At 33.6% G+C, this 26,960-nt stretch overlaps 1 protein-coding gene across 4 annotated transcripts in view; it reads right to left on the bottom strand.

Annotated features, from left to right (window-relative positions):
- Window positions 1-26,960, bottom strand: part of VPS13C (vacuolar protein sorting 13 homolog C) — a 196,098-nt gene that overhangs the window by 9,144 nt on the left and 159,994 nt on the right. For 2 of the 4 annotated variants that reach the window (XM_030318039.1, XM_030318036.1), the window contains 16 exons: window positions 25,124-25,359; window positions 19,366-19,507; window positions 17,721-17,861; window positions 16,831-16,912; window positions 16,179-16,248; window positions 15,482-15,593; window positions 15,239-15,352; window positions 13,190-13,329; window positions 11,441-11,522; window positions 10,342-10,455; window positions 9,508-9,583; window positions 8,768-8,931; window positions 7,506-7,551; window positions 5,480-5,603; window positions 4,848-4,962; window positions 3,629-4,101 (listed from right to left, as the gene is read on the bottom strand). In XM_030318039.1, coding sequence (XP_030173899.1) covers window positions 4,078-4,101; window positions 4,848-4,962; window positions 5,480-5,603; window positions 7,506-7,551; window positions 8,768-8,931; window positions 9,508-9,583; window positions 10,342-10,455; window positions 11,441-11,522; window positions 13,190-13,329; window positions 15,239-15,352; window positions 15,482-15,593; window positions 16,179-16,248; window positions 16,831-16,912; window positions 17,721-17,861; window positions 19,366-19,507; window positions 25,124-25,359 — 1,782 coding nt within the window. In that variant the 3' untranslated portion in view covers window positions 3,629-4,077. Of the gene's footprint in view, window positions 1-3,628; window positions 4,102-4,847; window positions 4,963-5,479; window positions 5,604-7,505; window positions 7,552-8,767; window positions 8,932-9,507; window positions 9,584-10,341; window positions 10,456-11,440; window positions 11,523-13,189; window positions 13,330-15,238; window positions 15,353-15,481; window positions 15,594-16,178; window positions 16,249-16,830; window positions 16,913-17,720; window positions 17,862-19,365; window positions 19,508-25,123; window positions 25,360-26,960 lie in introns of those variants that run through there. The other 2 variants (XM_030318038.1, XM_030318035.1) reach the window with 1 other exon arrangement.

Genomic DNA, 26,960 nt, shown 5'->3' with positions numbered 1-26,960 from the left:
AAACAAGACTCAAGATTTGGGTAGTACATGCATCCAAATAGTATTTCCAATACTGTGTATTAGTTTATTATAGTAACAGTGCTAGTTAGGAAAAAGAATTATTAGAAACAAAAACACAATATTGGCACATGAAACTAGAAAAATATTCATAGCACATTTATAAATTAACTTCCACTGTGCCTTAAATGACAAATCTGTATTAAATACTTACTAAGTGATCTTCTGATAAAATATACCTCATTCTGTGATAACTCAGCAGTTTAAAAATATCTACCGGAAATAATCACACATTTTCATTAACGGAATATAATATATGCAAATATAAAAGTGTGACATTAACATTACAGGGGTTCTTAACCTTGGGTCCAAGGAAGGACCTGGAAAGTCTATGAACCCTCTAAAATAGACTATAAAGTTTTGAAAATGTGGTTTTGCAACTTTTTTCAAAGGATGGTTCATATTTTTCATCAGATTTTTTCAAGTGGTCTGTGACCCTTCTCAAAGGTGAAGAATCACTGATTTACAGAGAGATAAATATACCACAATAATAAAATTCCAAGAGAACTGATATTTAATGTTTTTGAATTATGTGGTCTTATAGATTAAACATGCATGAAAAGCCAATGTATACACCAAATTATATTCTTGATAAAAAAGAAAATATTATGTCAATATTAACACAAACATGAAGAATTTCTAAGATTTCAAATAGCTGGCACAATTTATTGCTAAAGACAATTAACAAGCATAAATAATTCAAGTATAAATAGCACATTAAAATACATTTATTTTCATTTCAACTATCTCCAAACTATTGTGATTTGAATTGGCACACATTAAAAACAGTTATTTTTTATAGCTAATGCTAATGAAATATCATTGACATTATCTATAATGCACGATTAAAGATCAGATGATATAGTGTATATGAAACTACAGAACATAAACATACCTAATAAACAAGACCATAACATTTATAACCAAGAATACAACATCAATATTATTAAAAGGATAACCTAATAATAATCACAAGCAGAGAAAGCACATTTGTTATTATTTCAATGCTTAAATACACATTTTTAGAAAATCCTTGGTTCAGTTATTCCTTGACAGTTATGAAAAGCCATGAACAAAGATGAATCCCCAAAGAAACAGGATCTCATCTTCAGAATAAGTCTCAGAGACAAGTGGAATTTAAGTCACTTGTTTCACATCCTGCCTGTGAGAATTAGCCAAAAGCTTTCAATATTTATACCTTAAATTCTATAATAAAGAAAAATGGGAAATGAATATAACAATTCAATACACTTATTTTCAGCTTTGAAATTTAAATGTTAAAATATTTAGATTTGAGATGCAATGTAAAAGAAATACTACCCACTTCCCATTTCGTATGCACTTGCATTAGTTTATCAGGGTATTGTGCTTTGAACCACTGAAAGCCTTTAAAGGGCAATGTATCACCACACTACACTACGAGAAACTATTTTAAGCACTACTAAAATCCACTACACTCTGAGATTCAGATTAAGATATTCAGTCACTGATGGCAGCAGGAAAATAGATTTACAATATTTAGCAAAAGCATTCAAGATTTTCAAGTAAATTCTAAGGAAATAATATATGAAAAAACAATATTTATAAGGATGTTTATCACAGAATTATTAGTGTTAGTAAAATAACAGAAGCATCTTTAATCCCAACAACTTGGAATGATCAAATACACACTAGAAGGTTACCTCAATAGATGGTAATGCAAGAATTAAGAGTGAAGCATTTCTATGAACATGGAAAAATGTAATTAAAATAAAAAAGCAACAGACATCATTTTAAATATCATATAGTCACAAGTATGTGAACCAAGTGAATATTAAATAAAAACTGGCCATATATATATATGTGTGTGCATATATATATGTATATATATACATATATATGTGTGTGTGTGTGTATATATATATATATATATATATATATATGCATGTGTGAACAGTATCTTAGGAGAATAAGGGTGAAGCAGAAAAGTATATCCTATGAAAACACAGTGTATGATTTAGTAATTTTGAAAGCTTAGTGAAAAAATACAGAGCAATACTCAAGAGAAAAAGTAAATGGGGTAAATGAAAAGATTCCCAAATAAATTATTTAGAATGTATCCATATTATAGTAAGAGGGCTAGGAGGGAATAATTTTACACTCCAGTGTTCTTTAATATTTACCCCGATAACAAGTTTTGTTATACTTGGTCCCTGAAGGACTTAAGTTTTCATTTCTTTCGTATATCTAGCACAGTCTAGATAATCAATAAATACTTCATACCTAAGTGATTACAGCAAGATAGGCAAGGGATCAAACAGCCTAAATTTAACTATCCATGCCTACCCCTGTCACCTATGGAAAAAATTAGCAAGTCCTCTCATTAATGTACAATCATTTTATTTTTTCCAGTAACTACAATAATATATTAAACTTTAAAATGTTGTCTGATATAATAACAAAAACTAATAAATCAGAGATATATTTAGCTAAAATAATAAAAGTTACTTGAATTTTGTGCTTCTAGACATGCAGTTGAAAAAAGGGAAATCACAAGGTTACTAACGTAAAGAACTAAAAAAAGGTAAACAATAAGAAAAAAATGTAAACAAGTTATACAATTTCCCAAAAGACTCGTAAAATTGCAATATATCCAAGAAAATTAAAAATCGTTACTTTTACCTAAGAAGGAAGGGTAATTATTAGTGATGATTTAAGACAGCATCTTGATTAGTTATTGTGCTTGGTTCTCAGAAATTGTACATGCGGTGACATTTTTGCCAACCCTCAATTATCTAGGCACAAGAAGAGTCTGTCAGCTACAATTTTAGGCTGATCTTTGGGTGTCATTTTTTCTTCTTTAAAGTGCTTGTATTAAATAAGCATTCAATTACTTCTTTTGGTAACGACAATTTAAAAAATATATAATCCAACTGAACAGTTATACGTTAGCAGTTTCACTCTCTTCAAATGTATGACACATTAAATGTAAGTTTATACTTTGGTTTCAATTTTGGGGAGAAGGATGAAAGCTGCTAGATAAGATGCTGTTAAGTCAAATCAGACATTTCTATCATTTATCATAAGAAATCAAACTGCAATTTACTTTGAAAATTAACTATGAGGGTACTAATTTCAAAATGATAGTTTATAATTATTTTGTTCTCACTAAGATAACAAATCCTCTTTAAAAACTTAAAAGCTTAAAAAGGATTGGTTTTTAAAACCAAAGATAGCTATAAATTCAAGGGACACATAAATAATTTGCCTAATTACACGTTCAACTTTTATTTATGTTAAGTAAAACTAATAATTGTGAAATAAGCATAATCAACAAGGAGATTCAAGTTTTGAAAAGTAAAAATGCCAACGGCTGATATTTATGTAACATCATTATAAAATGATTGCTATTTGTCCAGCAAGAGTACTGAGAGGTTAAAAAAAAGAAAAAAAGAGATTAAGGGCACATGTTCTCAAAATTCATGTCTCAATGCTTCTTTGAGGTCTAAGGACAGACCAACAGCAACTTGTATTTCAATTATTAAAACATAAGCCCCAGTTAACAGCCCCATTAATTGAGTAAATTGGGGTGCTGTGTGAAACATAGTTAGGTCATTCCATCATCAGGACTCACAGATAGAAAGAACACATAACAGATTGGACATAAGAATTGTTCTTATTTTTCTGATTTACCTGAAAGTACATGAATACCATAAGAAAAGATAAAACTTTCAAAATGATAGTAAAATTGTCTGCCTCTGAACTCAATATAAGTTTTTCACCAACTAAAAAAAGAAGGGAGTTAATTTCCTACATCCTTTAATATTTCATATTAATCTCTTATTCCTGTACAGTATTACCAGGGATACCACCATTCTAATTTGTAGTTGAGCCAGTACAATAAGTTGAGAGAGAGGTGAGAGTTGTAAAGAAAACTTAATTAAAATGAACCATCAATCTAAATAAATCAAAGACAGTCAATTAATACCACAGTTTGTTTTGATTTTTAAGGATGAAATCAAGTAGTAGCATAGGAAACATTTACTCCTGTATTTCCAGTTCTTGCTGTGTAGGCAGAAAAAGAAAGAAAATAAAGTTAGAAGCATGCAGGAAGATAAAATGTATCAACATACAATAAAAACCAAAGGCTAAGAACAATGGAGAGTCATTTTACTTTGAAGTCAAAGTAGGAAAATATTAATAAATTTTTTTTTGCGGGGTGAGGGAATCCAGTCAAGGGAGAAAAGCAATTTACATATGTATATATTATTTAAAAGCAGTAAAGTTAAAACTAAAATAAAAACCAAAAAAAATCCACCTTAAAACATTTTTAAGGTTTAAAAAGATTATAATTATACATAATCTTTTTTCTTCTTTCCTCCAGCTTCTGTTTACCTGAATAAATCTAGATTTACAGAGTAGTCCAAATAAATTAATTTGGCTGGGAGAAAAGGAAGCAGTGGGATTCCTATAATTAGCTATAAAGCAGGAGACCAAAGTTAACAGTGTTAACTAAATGAGCTACCACACAAACAGTAATAAAGCCTAAGACTTCTTTTAACGCTTTGCTTTCTGCACAAAAAAGCTTTGTTCCTGTGCAGAAAAAAAAAATGACGTTATTCCCATTTAAAACATTATGCTAAAACAAAACAAAAAAAAACAATAAAATTCTACTCTACAAACCATGTTCCCTGTATAATCCTTACAAGAAGTTCATGAATCAGGAACTTTAAGAACCACCCATGGAATCCTCGTCCTAGAAATCTTTAATATTAAATTTTACCCGTGACCATGAAGAACAGAATTTATACCTCAAATATATCGTAGCCCTCGGATTCCTGTCTTTCATATGGGCGAATGATGCCATCCTCGTGGATGAAACGAGGGGGTCGGAGCCTGGAAACTTCCTCAGTTGACTCTGCTGCCCTGTAAAGGCAGCAGAATAAGCACAAAAAATATGTGAGAATCTTTCAAAATAATACAAATATATATGTATATTAAATACTGTACCACATTCCATATTGTACCAATATTTGATAAAAAGAGTGATTTTAAATAACCCGGTCCATTATTATGCGACAAGTATTATAAACAAGTCTGTCCGACTCCAATTCCCCCCCCCCCACCTTTTCTTAAAGAAAAGAAAATATCAAAATAACAAAGGCAGGGACTAACTTGTCCACTCTTGGTATCCTCGACATCTAAAACAGGGCCTGGCATATAGTAGATACTAATAAACATTTGTTGAACACAAATGAAAGTGAACCATAAAAACTGTCTCCTCTTACTCCTTTCTGGCGGCATTCCACCTTGTGGATCTGTAAGCGCTTTCAGTCAGAATTTAACACTCTTAAGAGCAGGCAAAGTATTTAACTTATTTATGTATTCCTAGCTACCATAAGTCCATAGACACATGCCTTGTACATGGTATGTACTTAATTACCTCTGAATCCCTTGGAAGGTGCTGCTGGCCATATCTATGATTCCACCCGTTGGACGAGCCACAGCACCCACAAGTCCTTTTCCAATTCCTTTAAAGAATCCAGCAGCTCCTTCCTTTTTGGCACCTTCATAAAACCAAGGACAATGAATGTATAAAGATATTTTAAAATAAGCAAGTCTGAACCCAAAAAATCCTGAGCCAAATACTGAACTGTTTTACCTAGGAATCTTCTACATTTTGGCTTTCTAAAGAAGTTGAATTTAATCATAAAATGTAAAAAACAGTGGTTTTCAAAGTGTGTTAAAAATACCAATTATTAGGGGCGCCTGGGTGGCGCAGTCGGTTAAGCGTCCGACTTCAGCCAGGTCACGATCTCGCGGTCCGTGAGTTTGAGCCCCGTGTCGAGCTCTGGGCTGATGGCTCAGAGCCTGGAGCCTGTTTCCGGTTCTGTGTCTCCCTCTCTCTCTGCCCCTCCCCCATTCATGCTCTGTCTCTCTCTGTCCCAAAAATAAAGAAACGTTGAAAAAAAAAATTAAAAAAAAAAATACCAATTATTAGGCCCCACCCCACACCTACTGAGTCAGAAAGTGAGGCCCAGTGATCAGTGTTTTAACATGCTGTCTGGGTCATCCTGAGTGGTGCTCAAGTTTTACAACCACTGCTTCTTAGACACAAGAATCTAAGGTTTAACAAATGACCATAAATTTTTCTTTTTTGATTCTACCCTCAAGAGATTTTTCAAGCAGTGTTACTTTTTTTTTTTCAAATAAAAGAACATTACTGAATTATAATTCACTTACCGTATAATTCACATACCCATTGCAGTATACAAATTAAATGCTTTTGGGTATAGGAGAGTTGTGCAACCATCGCCACAATCAATTTTAGAAAATTTGTATCATCTCGAACATAAACCCCATGACTATTAGCAATCATTCGCCATTTCCCCCAACCTGTCCTCAACTGATCCTGTGCAATTTAACTCCTTCCTCCCTGCCCCCCAGACTTAGGCAATCACTAATCTACTTTCCATCTCTATGGATTTGCCTATTCTGGACATTTCCTACAAATGCAATCAAACAATATGTGGTCTTTTGTGACTGTTTTTTTGTTTTTTTTTTTTTTTCATTTAGCAACATGTTTTCAGGGTTCATTCATCTTCTACTTGTAACAGCACTTGATTTCCTTTCACAGCTGGATACCATCCCATTGTAGAGATATACCACATTTTCTTTAATTATGCAATTGCTGACAGACATTTAGGTTGCTACCACCTTCTGGCTATTATGTTCTATGAACACTTATACATAAGTTTTTGAGGGAACACACGTTTTCAATTCCCTTAGATATATACCTAGAAGTGGAGTTGCTGTCACACACATTAACGCTGTGTTTAAATCCAGGTGTCCCAGCACCATTTGTTGAAATGGGTATTCTTTATGGAATTACCTTGGCACCCTTGTTGAAGATCAACTGGCCACAAATGTAAGGATTTACTTCTAGAATCTCAAGTCTATTCCATTGATCTATGTCCATCCATATGCCAGTACCACATTGTCTTAGTTACTGTACTTTTATGGTAAGTTTTTAAGTTGGATAGTGTAAGTTCTCCAACTCTGATCTTTTTCAAGATTGTTGTGGCTATACTGGGTCACCTGAATTCACATACACATTTTACAATCAGCTTGTCAATTTCTGCAAAGAAGCCAACTGGGATTTTGACTGGGACTGCAATTAATAAAGTACCTTTTTAATAGGATAAAAAAAGATCTATTGCTATTGAGGATCTAAAGGAACCCAGTTGAACTGTGGTCCCGCTGAAAATAACATTCAAAGTCTGAATCATAATCTATTACTTAATCTCTCTAGTTTCTGAAGAAAGTATATTCATTTAAAACCAATTTAAAACTATGAGCATAAAATCAGAAATTCTCTCAATTAAATAACTAGTAGCAATAACATCTGTTATGCTTATTATGTATCAATTCTTCAGACTTTGTACAGGAAGGAGACATTCTCAACCTACCTTCCACAGGTTTTGTTATTATCCCAGTCACTCCACCAACAACTCCCTGAAAGAGATATCAATCATAAAGTCAAACCTGAATGGAAGGTGCTTAAGCCAACCACTAGAGGTCTCCACCTACACACTAGATATAACTTTTTTTCAAAAAAATGAGGACTTATTTGATAATGTCAACATGTGGCTAAGTGAGCACTACAATTTTTTAAATATTACATAACAGAAAATTTTAAATAAAAGCACCTTGTACAAGTAAAATTCTATAACAGGAAGAATTAGAAAAGCAGGCAAAAAGATCCTACATCTGGCTCTGGCACCAATTTAGCTCTATAACCACGGGCAATTGATTCAATCTCTTTAAGCCTCAGTTTCCATACCAGTAAAATGAATGAGTTGAGCCAAATAATCCCTAAGATCTAATTACAAATTTTAATGAAATAACTTTTTAATTTAGTGGAAGTGTGGAAAACTGAAAATGAAAGGACCTCTGAAGGACAGCAGATAGCCTAAGAAGTAAAGTACTTTATCTTACACAGCACACAACACTATAAATCACTGGTACAAACACGTTACAATTACAAGTTAAAAACAGTAATACGTTTGTACATTCTTAATACTTGTCAAGTAATGGTAGTAAATAAAACCACCTGTATGTTACACAAATGCAAAGAAAGAGAACTGAAGTATACCCACTGTTTAAAAAATCAGATACTTCTGGGAAGAGAGGAGGGTGATCAAACAGAACTTTACAGAGTTACCTATATTTCCATTATTTATTAAATAATGTTACCTGTATAATTAAGCAATATTCGTAATTACCTGTATAATTTTTAAAGTACTGAAAAGCAGTGAAAAGCAGTCCCTGGTTTACAAAAACTTAACTTATATACTTCCCCTGCCACAAAAATGGTCAACTGATGATGACCTGAACAACTCCCCCTCCCTCTCGTTACCATCATTGACCATATTTCTCTCTGCTTTACTTCCTCCTCTTCCAGAAGAGAGCTAATCTGCCATCATCCTAGAGTTCTGACTTCAGCCCAAGTGCCAAACGAAGTCTGGGATTTGGGGGAAAGATGTGACGGTGGTATCAGCAAAGGAGAGCGCACAAGGAAACAGCAAAACCCACGGTTTTTCACTACTGCTGTTGTGACAGACTTTTACTCACAAGGAATATGCCAAGTTTCAAACAACCAGCTTCGAGTACATATTCTAAAGTGTATACAGAAGTTCAGGACTTCTTGAAGACTCAGTATGAGACTTACACGCAGGAAGCCCTTTCCTCCTCTGGCCAGGCTGTCTCCAAAATCTTTAGGCTGTCGACCCATCTCTTCTCTTCTTTTCTGCTGATATTCCTTGTCCATTGTAATTGCTGCCAAACCTTTCCCAACAGAACCAGTGATGCGAGATACAACTCCTGCTGCACCACCTATCAAAAGACCCGGAGAAGTAAGTCACATTGCTTCTTTACAGAGCAGCTACCCCCAAAATCAAGAGCACACTGTATACACTGTACGTTAGCCAACTTGACAACAAATTATATTAAAATAAATAAATAAATAAACAAACAAACAAACAGCATTACCACAATACACAGCACACCTCTGCTTTAAACAGGTGCATCAAATTCTGTCTCAAATACAAACACACAGAAATGTATTTTTTATCATTTCCTGCTCATTAAGAAAAGGAATCAAACTATTTAAAGTATACTGATTCTCCAGAATTTTTCTGTAAACCTAAAACTGTTCTAAAAGATACATTATTGTTTCTCTTCAAAAAAGTACACTGAATCAACACTACAAAGACATATAAACAAACCCAGGAAGTCTACGGTTAAACTGTTTTCCATTCAAGAATAAGGGAACACATCTTTTAAGCAGAATTATTAGAAAACTGTTCCCTCTTTTATTAAATATAATCATTTGTTTTTATAGACAATGAATATTAGAATAACTATTATAAAAAATACATATATTTACATACACAACTATGTGATACATACCTACAGTGTGTCCAAAGAGACTTCTGACTCCAATCACTAATCCCTCAGCAAATTCTTCAGGGCCTTGAACAGCACCCTGGCCAAAAAATAAATAAATGAACAGTGTGCTATTTAAAATTTAAATAAGCTCAAGACTTGTGATCTAGTATTTCAGGGTTTCCATGAAGATACAGAATCTGGAAAGACCCATAAACACTGTGATGTCACAGTTTTCCCCCTCTAACGCAAATACTGACAGCACACCTACTGGGTACGAAGACACCTTCAGCCCACATGGTTTCAGTCAACTCTTCTGAGATAACAAAAACCAAACAAATAAATCATTTGCTTCAATCACAATCTGAAGTTACCAGCTGCATTGGTAGCAAGACTAAGAGCCCACAGTTTTGATTCTTTTGTTTTCCCATGTATTCTCTCTGCTTTGTCCTGCTAAAACTCTTACTACTTTGGGCTCCTGGGTCCCTTAAATGGAGGTGAATAGGTTAGAGGAAAGCTTGAATACAAAACAAAGTGGGCTTTTCATAGCTCATGAGTCTTTCCATAGTGGCGAAACAGCCCTGAAATGGTGTGAACCTATCTAGCATTCTTCCTTGCAACTACATGAAATCTTGGAAGATGTAGGCACATTTTAATGCCTAGACATCGGAAGCACTGAATTAATTCTGAAACAACCTTTTAATGTCATCTCAAGTAATTTGAAGTAAAAGTATGACATTAACGTATTTTTGTTATTTGAATATGATTCAGTTCCCAGATACAATTAAAATACAAATTATCTGTCATAAAGAACAGAGTATCATTTTCTGTACCTATACTTAAATATAAGATCAATACCTGGAAGGGTTCATAGAATAAAGCTTCAACTCCTTCAGACAGGCCTCTAATTAATCCAAATGGGTTTCCAAGCACATCTAAGCCCAATACAAGGACATACATCTGTTTCAAGAACTAAAGGGAAAAAAGATAAATTAAGTCCTTTACTACTGGTGTAAGAAAGAGTATCATGATGCCTTGGGAAAAAAGGAGAGTGCTACCTAAATTAGGTTGTTAAAGGAAAGCTATGCAGAATAACCACCACTATATCCATTAACCGATCTTTCGCTATGTGCCAGGCATTATGCTGGTACTTTACAACTGCTTTCAATTTGGATAGATTGGCTTAAGGCAGTCTGCCAGTTAGCAGCTATGTAACCTTGGACAAGTCAATTAGTCTCTATAGGCCTCAGTTTTCTCATCTAAAAAAATGGAAGGAGGATGACACTGACCTTGCATGGCTGAGCATGCATATTAAATGAATAATAATTCAAAAATACTTATTTTTAATATGTTAGTATCACTGTTACTATGAAACTAGATTGGGAAATAATTAATAATCAAAAGAAAAAACAAATTAAAGTATATCCTTATTTGAATAGGTAATAACCATAATGTCTGTATACACCGTAGGAGAAAAGACGTTCTATCAGAGGGAGGAAAGGGGAACTTCACCCCAGAATTCGATAGCACAGCAATGGTATCCCACTACCATGAAACAACAATTGCCCCTGCACCCAGTTCAAACCATGGAATAACTGAGGCATGGAAAAGTGCCTGGCTTAGAATTCCTCTCCCATTTCTACTAGACTATGCTTAGAAACTTTAGACATTTATAAAATAAGTGAGATGTCTCCTACATCGGTATTCCTTCCCAAAGTGGTAAATGTATAATTGCAAAGGGAAAAAAGGCACTACAGGAAACTTATAAAAACCTTTATCTAGAGGGGAAAGAGCTAAAGAAATAAAAACTAGTCATTCAAGAAAACTACTAAGAAATGAAACTACAAATTGAGGTAAATTAGATAAACAATGTTGCACACTGTGCAATCATATACAAATGTTTTGTTTGATATTTTATGAAGCATATTCTTTGTGAGCTACTATGATAGGAAATTACCTGTTCACTGTAATGTCTAACAACACTCCACATGAGCTGATCTCTCTTGTAAAACTGATACCGTATTTCATAATAAGCAAGTCTGGAAGGAGAAAGAAAGATTCAAAGGCATGATCATTACATTGGGAGAGAAAGAGACTTAAAATTTCAGTGGTATGTTAATCATTGCTAATTGTTTTACAATTCTACTTGTAGATCTGCCACATACAATTTATGTTTGAGATCTTAATATTATGGTAACAAAATTACTATAAAATTAGTACATAAAGAGTAAAAAGATTGAAAAACTCAACCATAATCCCATTACACAGGGAATTTTTTAGGGTTTTTTTTTCTTTTCATTTCCCACTTTGAATTCTTTCTTTTCTATACAATTCAAAAATATTTAAAACAGTTTGTATGCATTTTTACACTCAATATTGTGAATAAGGATCTCTCTATGTTATTCAAAAATTCTATGTAACCATTTTTAATGGATGCATAGCATTCCATCATGTGGAAATGTCATAAGAAAACAATTTTACCATAGTCAGACATTTCCAAATCTTGACCATAATAATTAGTGCTGCCATATGTAAATTTTGAATATAAGTCTTTAGTTGCATTTCCAAGATTATTATTTTTTTGGACTGAATTCCCAATAAAAGAATTACTGAATGATAAACTACAAAAACATTTGAGGCTTTGAGACACATATATATATGTGTATGTGTGTGTGTGTATACATAGATCTTTCCACTCCTACAAATAGTTAAAAAAAAAAGTGCCCATTTGTTAGACTCAGCCCTTTTTCGTACTAGAATTACTCATATTTAAAAATCTTTGATAATTTACTTGAATTTGCATACATTATTTGCTATATGATAAAGCTGAACATTTCAAATATTCATCAGCCACTGTATCTTGTCTCTTGCAAATTATCTTATTGTCCTTTGGTGATTATGGCACTGGAATCTTTAGGTTTGTCTTATCAATGTTTGATATTAAGACTATTAATCCTCTCCTTGTCATATTTGTCCTTCTATTTTCCCAGTTCATTTTCTAACTGTTTTCACTGATTCTGTTGTATTTACTTTCTATGTAGTCAAATCTATCTTGTATTTTCTACTGTGGGTTTTTCCATTGCTTCTAAACTGAGAACACTTTCTTTACTTAAGAGATTTGACAACAATTAACCTCATTGTTTTCCTCAGTCTTTCTCATTTGAATTTTATATTTAATCCTTCCATTCCTATGGAACTTGATAGTGTACAAGTATGGTGGAAATGGTATAAATGGATTTTTTTTTCCTCCAAGGTAACTACTTGTTCCAATACTGTTGTTGAATATTCAGTTCAATAAACATTCACTGAATTTATATGTGTCTAGCACACATAAATATTCTCAGATTAAATGTGGCATTATTATCTATACCGTTCCATATGATTATACTGAAATCTCATCATACTGCTACATATTTCTAAATATAAGTCTGTTCTAAAATGTGGTCAATTTATAACCTTCTAGTCAATTCCATTTTTAATCTACATTGATGATTATCAACATATGAATAACTGAAGAAAATATAATACTTTTTATGAGTAAAATAAGCATATCTAAAAAGCATAATTAGAAAGAGGCCAAACTTTTCAAGTATAATGAGAATTACCATTTTTCTAAGCTAACACTGTAGCCCAAATGGGAAGAATTAATATCCATAAAATAACCTTGGTACAAAACCCTCCCCATCTACTTTAACATAAATCTTACTTGAATATTAAGTCATCCACATCAGTCAAAGTAGCACCTATGCTTTTCAACAGCAGATTGACAGAATGAATTGCAATCATTTCCTGTTTTTCTTTATCTGACTCTCCACTTCCACTACCCAAGGACAGACTCAAATGCAACTAAAAGAAAAATAATGTTCAATAAATACAAGCTAAAAACAACCAAAAACTTATATACATAGGAACCAAATCTTTCAGATACAAACAGGTGTTGTATATTTCAGTCCTAAAGAAAGCTATTATTTGTTACTCTACACACAACACAGGGTAACTCACTAATATCTGATTTTCATATTTGCTTTTTGATAAAAGACAAAGCAGTCTGTTCCAAAAACAGAGCTATAATTTCATCCAAAGTGTATACATACCATGGTGTTTATATGGAGGGGGCTCAAAACACTTCACAAAAACAGTATAATCATTTCAAGAAGAGAAACAAGTGGCACACAAGTAGTCTATCAGTCAAAATAACAAATAATCATTTATTTTCATCCAACTAAAGTAAATAATTTATGGCAATAATTAACAATAACAATTATAATTATACAATAAGTAACAACAACATGACAATTACAGCAACAAACTGTTAAATAAATTTTTAAAAGAGTTAAGTGTTTCAGCTTCCATAGACTCCTTTAACTTAAACATGAGATCTTCACCTTACCATTTAATTTAGTTGTTTCTACTTTGGGCTATCGTCATTACTGCAACAGTGGCAAAGACACAGGCAGAAGGTAATTTTATCTGTACGAATAAAGCAGATGACTCTCCTTTCTGATTCTGCATTTTACCCAATCAATGTGTAGCTAAACAGAAGAGACTTGGGGTAAAACCAGAAAAGCCTGCATGCTGTTTTTTTTGGTTTGTTTTTGTATTTTTGTTTGTTTGATGTCAGAGCATGTGGAGATCCGTGAAAGGTAAGCTTAGGTGGACAGAGTTCCAGCCTTTCCCTTAAGGCAAAGTCACCATGGAATGAGAAAATAACTACTGTTTATGATCTTAATTATTCCATTTCATGACACAATTTCCAAAGTGCATAAAATCATGAATTGGTAATTAACAATCTTTAATACTACCCTAAGATTATAACCCATGAAGTCATTTTATACCTTCCAGAACAACTTTGATAGGAGGCATTCAGTAAATATTTGTGGAAGGTATTATTCAATCTCATATATGATTTTCGCTTAATAATGGAAAAGAAACTGTGTTTAACCTACCACATAAAACGATATCAATTTTAAACTCAACACTATAAATAGGTCTAATATTACCAACCTAGTATATTAGTTTAAAATAATAATTCAATTCCATTTTATAAATTAATTTATTTAGCTGAATGGATTGGTGGATGCAACTGAAAATAATGCTCTGTAAGTAGTTTGGGGGAATGTAAAGGATCATCAATATTTTAAAGAGTTACTTAATTGTAGATATGGCCCATTACACAAGTTCAGAGCGTTATGGTTGATAGCATTTGCGAATTTACTAAGCATTCACCTCTTCCTATAAAACCTAAAAAGAACAACAGAAAGAAAAAGGAAAATGGGTTCATAAAGTACAAAATCAGGCAAGTGAAAGGTATCCAATTTTCCACTCCCTTAGATACAATCAAATTTTGGAAGGGTGAAAAACACCACATCAACAGTATAATACCTACACTTCAGCGTTTTCACATTCTGGTTAGGGCGCCCATTATAGCTTTCTGTTTAGACTGTGAGAATAGTTACAAAGTGCAACCAAAACATTAAATGTTGTGAGCACTTCTTCGCTTAATTAAGAAATGCTTTTGTCAGCTCCTTCCCTGAATAAAGGGGTTATTAATTCAAGACTAGAGAACATGCTCTGATGGTTTCTCTGTGGGAATTATGGTTGTACATATGTTACAGAAAATTGTCATAATTATTTCAATTAATCAAATAAAATTCCCACCAAATATTTGATACAAGTTATAACCCACATTTTGTATGCAGACCCCTAAAAAATTGTACAATTCTGCCTAACTTGCAAAATAATAATTACTACAAACCTTAACAGGAGAAATATGGAAATGTTCAAAGAAACTAAGAACTGACATATCAGTCACTGAAGTCTCCATTAATTCTGTGTTGAGAGCATCAGTATCTTGCTGGATTAACTTCGTCTGAAAAAAAAAAATAAAACAAGAATGTCTATTTTATTTGTTTTCTCTAAGTAGTTGATGGCTAATTTAGTTAATTAATTAGTTAATTTAATTTAGTTTATAATTTTCCCAAGAAGTAAAAATTTTTACCCGTTTTCTTTCAGCTTCTGGGTCAGTTGTTGGGGTAAACAGTGCAATAATAGCTCCTAGAAACCCCTGATCAACTTTCAAGGCCATCTCCTGAATGAGGACCATAAAATACCTACAGAAAAATTTTTTTTAAAGAATGAAAAAGGGTTTCTATCAAACCTTGTAATTATCAGTGTTAAAACTTTGATTTTTGCATCAAGTCCCAATAAGATCTTACTCCTTCATCTCTTCAAATGTGTTAAGAAGATGAAAGTATCCTTAAACTGAAATTGTTTTTTTCATTAGAGTGAAGTTTTCACTAGAGGAAATACTTGTATTAATACTCAGCATTTAAATACCCAAATCCCATATTCATCATATTACGAGACAAATACAATTAGATGGTATAGCATGTATTACTCCATTTTTAAAGTCCACAGCAATTGCTCTAAACACTTCGCAAATATATATGTCATTTATGTCACTGGCTATTTTATACTGTAATTGGAGTTACAAACAGGAAAAGGTGGTTAAGGAATTTTACACTTTAAAATTATAGAGGGGCTATATTTACTTGAAAATACTTGACCAAAGATGGACTGATATGCTCAGGTGGAAAATAATTTTTATATGGAAGTCATCCTCACAAGAGTGGAATTTATTTTCAAAGGAGATTCTCATTTTAAATTCCTTTATATAAACACAGGTATCTACTTACTTGAACTGTAATACTTTACTGTACTCATTAAATCTTGTGATGACACTCACATCAATGAAAGGTTTGGGCTCTAAAAGGAAGAAAGACAACAAGAAAAAAACAGTCAAGCTTTATACTGGATCAAAAACAAAGTCAGCCGGGGGGTGTGGGGGTCCTGGGTGACTCAGTTAAGCATCCAACTTTGGCTCAGGTCATGATCTTGTGGTTCAGAAGTTTGGGCCCCACAACGGCTTTGGGCTGACAGCTCAGAGCTTGGAGCTTGCCTTGAGTTCTGTGTGTCCCTATCTCTCTGCCCCTCCCCAGCTTGTGCTCTGTCTCTGTCTCTCTCTCAAAAATAAATAAACATTTAAAAAAAAAAATTTTAAGGGGCGCCTGGGTGGCTCAGTCGGTTAAGTGTCCCACCTTCGGCTCAGGTCATGATCTCACAGTTTGTGAGTTTGAACCCACATTGGGCTCTGTGCTGACAGCTCAGACCCTGGAGCCTGCTTTGGAATCTGTGTCTCCCTCTCTCTGCCCATGCCCTGCTCATGCTCTGTCTCTCTCTCTCTCTCAAAAATAAACATTAAAAAAATTTTTTTTAATTTATAAAAAGACTATTTAACTTTAAAAATAAACTGTCTCCACTTCTTTTCTTTTCTTTTTTTTTTTTTACCTGAATCCAAAGCAATAGATTTTGGAGGGGCCACGGGATGAAACACAACAGGAAACATTGTACCTGGTAACTGACTATCAACCTAAAAAAAAAAAAACAAGAAAAAGAAGAAGAAAGAAAACTCAGCAAGATTTGAAATAATGTAAACTTTTAGTTTTTGAGATAATATTATAGAAGATGCTGCTAATTTCATCACAATTAAGTGTCTGCATTGTGTATGTGGTGCTATTAGAAGTTTTACTGTATCTAAATTCTTACGTATCTCAGCAACGGCAACCTTTTACATAAAGGAATATGTAATACCCTCCTAACTACATTAACACTGTGCAGCATACACACTATTAATCAAAATGTTTGTGCCTATGGATCATGTGAGATTTCAATAGCTTATAATTTAAATAAAATGTAACTGGAGACTAAATACGAAATTAGATAGGTAGAAAGAAGAAAAAAAATTAAAATGTCCTAAATCATATTTAGGAGTTAAAAGGAAGAGAGTGAGAAGGGCAAGAAGGGAGCAAGCCAGCAAGAAGACAAAAGCATTCTCCAATAAAGCCCAGCTCAGCCCTGTGTAGACTGACAAAAGAAAATCTAATTTGGGGGTCCCATGACAAAATCAGAGGAATATTTAAAAAATAACAATTTCAGTGCAAGAAAACACTCTTGCAGGCTAACTGATGAAATTAAATGGTCTCAATAGTCACAATGTCTTTGGACTTGGATGCTAAGTATAGAGAATCCACAGAATATGTGGGAGAAGGGGAATAAAGATGCAAACAGAAAGCAAAATACTATTTACAACGTATGCTAGAGCCTTGCAGAAAAAACTTTATCCCCAAGTTTCCCAAAGTGATTAGATGTATTTATTCAATCGATAATAACAATGTTACCTGAAGCCAATACAACCTGGCCCTTAAACTTCTCTGGTGAGGAGACTGCTTAAATTCAATCTGAATCCCTGATAAAAAATCTCGCTTTATCGGGCACTGAACAGGGAAGCGCATTTCCATGGGAATTTTATCAAAATTGACCTGGGAAAAAAGCACATATGGGTACAATGAGTTGGTATTAGCAGTGTAGCCCATCTTAAATATCCCTTTACTCACAATCTGAAAGGGAAAAGCATTTTAATGTGTATGTCTCACCAAAAGATCTGCCTTAAGGTCATCTACAGTTGGGATCATTGAAGCAGAATCATTACTTTTCCATCAAAGTTATGAGGAAAACAAGAAAACAACTGGGAAATTTTTCAATTACTTAAACTGCAGCTGAAGGAAATAAACCATGCTTTATATTGTTTAAAAACCTCAATAGTAGGGGTGCCTGGGTGGCTCAGTCAGTTAAGCATCTGACTTCGGCTCAGGTCATGATCTCAGTTTGTGGTTCAAGCCCTGCGTTGGGCTCTGTGCTGACAGCTCAGAGCCTGGAGCCTGCTTCAGATTCTGTGCCTCCCTCTCTGCCCCTCCCCTGCTCATGCTCTGTCTCAAAAATAAAAAAAATAACATTTAAAAAAAAAATTTTTAACGTTTATTTATTTTTGAGACAGAGAGCATGAACAGGGGAGGGTCAGAGAGAGGGAGACACAGAATCTGAAACAGGCTCCAGGCTCTGAGCTGTCAGCACAGAGCCCGACACGGGGCTCGAACTCACGGACCGCAAAATCATGACCTGAGCCGAAGTCGGCTGCTTAACCGACTGAGCCATCCAGGTACCCCCCAAAAAAATAACATTTAAAAAATTAAAAAAAAATTTTTTTAAAAGAATTAAAAAATACAAAATAAAAACCTCAATAGTAATGAATAAAGGTAACTCTTAAATTTTGTTTTAGCAAAGTTAAACAATGAATAGTTAATAGCTTATTTAGGTCTGCCAATTTGTTTTCATTTGAGCATGGCCAACATTTATGGGGATGAGAGTAGGGGTGGGGAGCGTATCTGATAGCCAATGCAAACCCAACCATTAGATATCAAAGACAAAGAGTAACCAAAACTGTGGGACTGAACCACAGCAAATGAGAAATGGCAGTCAAGCTTCTTGGAGCAAAAGTGGCCTTCAGCTGCAATACTGGCCTGCACAGAGTACACCTGCATTCATGATGTCCACCCATGTCCAACAATCTTTTACATTAATGAATCTAACTGAATAGATTTTCCATAGGTTTTTCACTACTGAAATATATAATTTTGCACAGACTTTATTTACCAATTATACTAGTATCATTAAAGATGCACCAAGAAGTTCCAATATGCAATATTAATTTCTGCATAATCTTACTGAAAACAAGTTCCATGAAACTATCTTGTGAACAGAAGAAACTATAAAAATACAGGAGAGAAACATATTTAAATGTTTTATAGTATATGATTTAATAATGTATTTTAATTTAAAATGTACTCATATTAGTCATGCCAATCCTATTAATAAATGAATTTACTAATCAATAGTTTCTGTACACATTTTACTTGGACAGTAAATTCTCCTTTCTTACTATCCACCAACAAAATACATAGATAAAAAAAATTTTTTTTGGTATACCTCAAAATTATTATCTAGTTTAATCCATCCATGGTCTCTGGATACTTGGTATTTTTTATACGACTGTTCCAGCAACATTATCTGCTTTTGACTAAAAGGCTTCCATTTCTGTTTTGGTTTCATCTCCCAAACAACACCAGAACTAAAACAATTCACAAAGAAAATTAAATTAGGAGTACATATTAGATTTGCTAGAATTGTTATTCAACTTTAAATTATTGCAACTATCAATCTCCAATGAAAATTATATTTATGCAAGAGATTTTTTTTAAACACCAAAATATACCTGTGGTAGAAAAGCACATGAGGAAAACGGGTAGGGGAAAAAGTTATTCTATCATACACTGACATCAATCAATCAAAGGACTCACAAACTTTTTTGATAAGGAGCCATATAGTAAATATTTTAGGCTTTGTGGCTGAGATAAAATTGAGGTTATTATTTAAGTGCTTAGATAACAAGAGAGAGAAAAAAAACTTCCACAAATTTTTCTAATTGATGAAATTCAAATATAAAAACAATTGGGTATACATTTTAAAAACACAAGTTTATTAATGAGAAAAAAGATTTTTAAATTTTTTATTACGTGTTTTTCATTAAAGTATAATTGCCATAAAACATATTAATTGAAATAAAACATAAAAAAATAATTTAATATTTGAGTATATTGTAAAATGATCTTCACAATAAATCTAGTTACTATCTGTCACCATACGTACTTGCAAAAAAATTTTTTTTTACGGTTGTTTCTCAGGGGTGACAACTTAATGCTTCACTTAATTAGGGCTCAAAGTGAGTATTCATACAGGCTAATTCTTTAGTCACTTCAAACTCAGCACTGGCTACTTGACTGTACAGTAACAGCAGTATTAGAAGTATCTAGTGACTCAAGAGCCAAAGAAAATGAGTCAAAATCATTTGTCTTATTTTTAGTTGACTACTGATGTTGTTGTAAAAGTCCTTAGTTGTTCAAGCAACTGTGCTCCCAAAATGACTAATGGTCCTAAGCTTATTTACTCTGGACACATTTCTTCAGGGTTACATTCAGATAATTTAATTAACTTACCACTAATAAAAGGCATTCCTTGCATGGCTAACAAATGAGTCATTCAGAAACTAACTTTGTTGCACGCTCATTTTTGGTTTTTTATTTTTGTGAAGAAATTATGCTAAGAGATAAATCAGTCAGAGAAAGACAAAAACCAAATGATTTGACTCATCTGTGGAGTTTAAGAAACAAAACAGATGAATGTGGGGGAAGGGGAAAGAAAAGAGAGGGAAGCAAATCTTAAGAGACTCTTAAGGAGAGAGAACAAACTGAGGGCTGCTGGAAGGAGGTGGGTAGAGGGATGGGCTAGATGGGTGATGGGTATTAAGAAGGGCACTTGCAATGAGCACTGGGGGCTATACGTAAGTGATGAATCACTAAATTCTACTCCTGAAACCAATATTATACTGTATGTTAACTAACTAGAATTTTAATAAAAACTTGAAATCAAAAATACATACATACACACATACATACACATATACATAAATGAAATTTTGCTGTGATGAGATATTTTGTCTTAAATTTTCTAATCTTTCTGGCCATTCCTTTGCTGTGAGGTAGGCATATTGTGATATGTGCTTATTTGGAAATGTCAATATATCGCATATTCTTTTAGCACAGGTATAGGCTCATTACATAATAAAATAATGCTTTGCCATTTCATTCAATAACTCTGCCCTGTAAGAGAGACATTCAAAGTCCACTTTTCTCTACTTCTTTTGACATGGTGAGCATGCATTAGTAATAAAAAATAAGTAAAAGTTGCAGTATAGCTATACGTGTGGCACTCATACACTCTCAAGTTATTTGTCCTTTGTTATGTGCTAAGCAGTAGCACAAAGGCAGCCACAGACATGTAAAAGAATAAGCCAGGCTGCGTTCTAATAACCTTTACTTAGGGGCAACAAACTTTGAATTTCATATCATTTTCATTGTGTTACAAAATACTATTTTCCTTTCAAATTTTTCTAACCTAAATTGTAAAAAATTCTTGACCAAGGTCTGTAAAAAAAAATAAATAAATAAAAATAAAAACAAGCCACCAGCTAGATTTGGCTGATAGGCCATACTTGGTTGATCCCTGATTACAGAATTTTGCATAATGATAAAATAAAGCCTCATATTATTTCAGCTTACATAGCTTGTTGGTATTAATCAATGATACCGTTAACAATGTCCTCACTGTATCATGTATTAGAGAACACCAGTCGATGAAGGTAATGAATAAAGTATCTACTATAAATTATATAAATCCAACACTGATTCATTATAAAAACTCTTCAACAAATTAGGAAGAGAGGAGAACTTCCTCAACTTGATAAGGAACATCAACAAAAAACCTACAGTTAACTTCATACTTAATGGTGAGAAACTAGATGCTTTCTTGCCAAGATCAGAAACAAATCAAGGATGTCTACTCTCACCACTCCTTCCTATTCAACACTGGGAAATCCTAGATAATGCAATTAAGTCAAGAAAATAAAAGGTACACAGATTAAGAAAGATGGTGAAACAAAGCTGCCTTTGTTCTCAGATGACATGTCTATGTAGAAAATCCCAAAGATGCAACCAAAAAATTCCTGCAACTAATGTTTCAAGATACAGAGTTAATATACAAAAGTCAATTGTTTTCCTATATACTTGCAATGAATAATTGAAATTTGAAATTAAAAACACAATAACCTTTACAATGGCAACAAAGAAATGAAACACTTAGATATAAACAGAATCTAACTAATTTGTGCGAAGTCTGTAGACTCATGTATGAGGAAGACAACAAAAGTTTGATGAAAGAGGCTGAAGATCTGAATAAATAAAAGGATCTCTGTACATGGATATGAAGATTCAATAATGTCAAGACATCAGTTCTTTCCATGTTGATCTATAAATGCAATCCCAACCAGTGTCCCAGCTAACTGAGAAACTAATTCTAAAGTTTATAGGGAAAGGCAAAAGACTCAGAACAGCCAATACAATATAGAAGAAGAAAAAAGCTGGAGGATGGAGACTACATGACCTCAAGATTACCACAAAACTACAGACCTCAAGACAGTGTGGTATGGGTGAAAGAACTGACAAACAGATCAAGAAAACAGACGGTCCAGAAATAGACCCTAACACAGATAGTCAGCTAATTTTTGAAAAGGAGCAAAAACAATTCAATGGAAAAAGGACAATCTTTTCAACAGTGACAGAACTGGATATCCACATGTGAAAGAAAGAAAGAAAGAAAGAAAGAAAGAAAGAAAGAAAGAAAGAAAGAAAGAAAGAAAGAAAGAAAGAAAGAAAGAAAGGAAGGAAGAAAGAAAAGAAAGAAAGAAAGAAAGAAAGAAAGAAAGAAAGAAAGAAAAAGAAAGGAAGGAAGGAAGGAAGGAAAGAAAGAAATCTAGCCACAGAGCTTACACATTTCACAAAAACTAACTGAAAATGTATACAAACCTAAACATCAAACACAAAACTATAAAACCCAGAAAATAACATAGGAGAAAATGTAAGTAACTTTGCACTTGGTGATGACTTTTAAGATACAACACCGAAAGTGCAACTCATGAACCAAAGAATTCATGTTGGATCTCCTTCTTATGAAAGACAGTGTTAAAAGAATGAAAAGACAGGCAGAAACTGGAAGAAAATATCTGCAAAACACGTATATGATAAAAGGCTGGCATCTAAAATATACAAGGAACTCTTAAAATTCAATGGTAAGGCCATGAAAAATTACAAAATGGGAAAAAGACCCCAGTTTCAACACAGAAGATATTCTGATGGCAAATAAGCATTTGAAAATGCTCAACAGCATACGTAATTAGCAAACTGCAAATTAAAATAACAATGACATATCACTACATCCTATAAGAATGGCCAAAATCCAGAACACTGACAACAAATACTGGCATGGGTGTGGAACAATGAATGCTCATTCATTCATTCATTCCTGGTGGAAATGCAAAATGGCACAGCCAGTTTGCAAGACAATTTGGCAACTGCTTACAAAACTAAACTAATCCTACCAAATAATCCAGCAATCACGCTTCTTGATACTTAACCCAAATGACTTAAAAACTTATGTCTACACAAAAAACTACCTGTGAATATTTATAGCAGCTTCATTCATAAATGCCAGAAGTTGGAAGCAACGAAGATGTCTTTCAACAGGTGAATAAACTGTGGTACACCCAAACATGAGATATTATTCAGTGATTTAAAAAAATGAGTTATCGAGCCACAAAAAGACATGAAGAAACCTAAAAAAAAAATGTCGCTAAGTGAAAGAGGCCTATCTGAAAAGCCTACATAACCGTATGATTCCAGTGATAATGACATTCTGGAAGAGGCAAAAACTTCAGAGACAGTAAAAAAGACCAGTGATTTCCAGAGGTTCAGGGGATGAATAGGCAGAAAGAGAGAAAGGGATGAATAGGCAGTTACAGGAGATTTTTACAGTAGTGAAACTATTCTATATGACACTGTAATGATAGATATGTGTTACTCATTTGCCAAAACCCATAGAATTATAACACAAAGAGCAAACTCTAACTTAAACAATACCAACACTGGACTTTAAATAATAATAACAATAACAATAATAATAATAATAATAATGTATTAACATTAGTTTATCAATAGTAAAAAATGTACCACACTATTTCAAGATGTTAATAATAGGGGATTGAAAATGCAGGGTATACAGGAACTCTGTATAGTCAATTTTTCTGTACACCTAAAACTGTTCAAAAGAATAAAAGTCTATTGATTAAAATTACATAACTGATTTACTTTTCCTCAGTACATATCTCTATTGAATGTGTATTAAATGTATAGTGTATCATAACAAAGATAATCAAGTTCTTTTAGGTGAATTTTTAAAAGTCCTGATAAAGGCCAATCTGATACAAATAATAGTATATACAATATTAAAGTAAAATAAGTTAATCCAAGAACAGCAGAGTGGAAAAACTGAATTTATACGACTTAAAAATGATTTTTATATTAGGTTAAAAATACTATACGATACTGAAATGTATAACCAAGAGAATACATTACTCAAACATATACAAATATAGTAATATTATATTAGTGGCATGTATACCATTTATAGAATCCTTTATCTGTCAGGTGTTGTGTAAAGTACATTATATACATGACCTCTCAATTTTTAATTAGTTTTTATTTTTACTTCACTAAACACATGATTATTGATAAGTGCTATGAGGGTTATACATGGTAACATGTTAACCATTCCACCCAACAGCCTCCAAGAAAAGAAGGAGTCTTTTACCAAAGTCAGTGCAATTAAAAAAAAAAAACAACTAAATAAATTCGAATATTTTACCTATACAGATACAAGCAGAGTCAGAGAAAATAACTGGTTCCATCACTATTAAAAAGGTCTAAGTAACCGCCCATTAAAGATTATGTACCCATGTCAAAGACTGCCTTCTCTGTGAACGTTTTTTCCGGTTTATCTGACCCATTGTTGTTGGCTTCCCTAACCCATGCCAGTACAGTAGGAGCAAAGACATTATCTTAGTCATCTTTCTATATTAGGGCATTTTCAACGAGCAGTGAAAAAAACTGCTAAAAAGTTATGCTGAAAGAATATATAGTATATCCAAATACAGAATATATTTATTCTCATTAAGCTTGATACTATGAGCTCAATGCTTCTGAAAGACTTCTGATGCCTTATCTTCCTTCTTCCCTACCTGGTTATCCCAATATATGAAACTTCCTGCTTGTTTTCATTGTTAACCAGGGAAAGCCCAAGACTGTGGAGAGAAAAGGTTATTTCATGATCGGCCTGCTCCATTTCTTCTGCCTGCAGTGCTTTGGAAACCAAGGCAACATCATCAGTGAAAAGCAACACTCGCTGACGCCCATCCAGGAATGATACCCAGTGTATCTGGATATTTGCATCATATGGAAACTGTCCACATTCATCCTGGGGAAAAATAGATTTAATATTAAACTCATAAGCAGCAAGTTGTCATTACATAAAGTTAAACTACAGTCACATTTAGAAAAGTTTGACAAGTATGTCTATAAATTGGAAAACCATCAAAATGACATAAATTAAAGTTAAAACCTATTTTAAAACATAACTCACTGACTTTTTCAAACAATAACAAACATTAATAGCGCTTAATTTTTTTTTGTACCCTAGGTTTGACTGCTCAAAGGGCACCTGGCAGGAACAAGAGTTTCCTACAATGGCACTGGTGCGATAAGCTGCTTACTTGTCTCCAAGATGGAGAACAGAATGGTTCCTATATTTATTAGAATAGTAACCTCAGATAAAACTAACCTACTTATTTTTATGTTTTAATAACTTATAACACTGCAAATATTTATAACAGTGATTATATAAATATTGACTACATAAATAGTGATTATATAAATCACACTATTCAACAATAAAACTATGGTTTGTACTCATACTATTTCACAAAGCCTTCTTGGCTGAGGGTCTCACATGGCCCTTAAAAATATAAGATTTGATTTGGTCAGTGTTTTCAGAAACTTAAATAATTATTCCCCTTCATTCTGGACTTAATATAACAGTCATTTCAACAAGCGTGACAAGTATGTACTATGTGCTTTCCATCTCATGCTTTCTTGGAAAAAAATGCAAATGGATAAAGGATTTAACAAAAGCATAGGTATAGATGAGTTCTGTTGCTGTTTAAAATCAAGTACTTTTTAAAAACTCAACTATAGGGGCGCCTGGGTGGCGCAGTCGGTTAAGCGTCCGACTTCAGCCAGGTCATGATCTCGCGGTCCGGGAGTTCGAGCCCCGCGTCGGGCTCTGGGCTGATGGCTCAGAGCCTGGAGCATGTTTCCGATTCTGTGTCTCCCTCTCTCTCTGCCCCTCCCCCGTTCATGCTCTGTCTCTCTCTGTCCCAAAAAATAAATAAACGTTGAAAAAAAAAAAAAAAACTCAACTATAGTTGACACAGGATGTTTCATTAGTTTTAAGCGTACAAAATAATGTTCAACAGCTTCTATACGTTATCCTATGTTCACCACAAGAATAGCTACTATCTGTCACCATTCAACACTACTGAAATACCAATGATTATATTCCCTATGCTGTACCTGTCAGCCCTGTGACTTACTCATTCCATAAATGGAAGTCTGTACCTCCCACTCCCCTTCACCCATTTCACCCACTGCTCCCTGCCTACCTCAACCTTTGGCAAGCACCAGTTTATTCTCTATATTGATGGGTCTGTTTCTGTTTTTTTGTTTGTTTACTTTTTAATTAGGTTTATTTGTTTTTCAGAAAGACAGCATCAGTGGGAGAGGGGCAGAGAGAGAAAGAGACAGAGAATCTAAAGCAGGCTCCAGGCTCTGAGCTGTCAGCACAGAGCCCAATGCAGGGCTTGAACCCAAGAACCATGAGATCATGACCTGAGCCGAAGTAGGACCAGTTCCTACTGTTCTTTTAAGTGGGGGGCATCTAAGTGGCTCAGTAGTTAAGTGGGGGGCATCTTTTAAGTGGGGGGTTCTTTTAAGTGGGGGGCATCTAAGTGGCTCAGTAGT

The sequence above is a fragment of the Lynx canadensis genome, chromosome B3, assembly GCF_007474595.2.
Source record: "Lynx canadensis isolate LIC74 chromosome B3, mLynCan4.pri.v2, whole genome shotgun sequence".
NCBI lineage: Eukaryota > Metazoa > Chordata > Mammalia > Carnivora > Felidae > Lynx > Lynx canadensis.
This window is presented reverse-complemented; position numbering and strand designations above follow the sequence as displayed.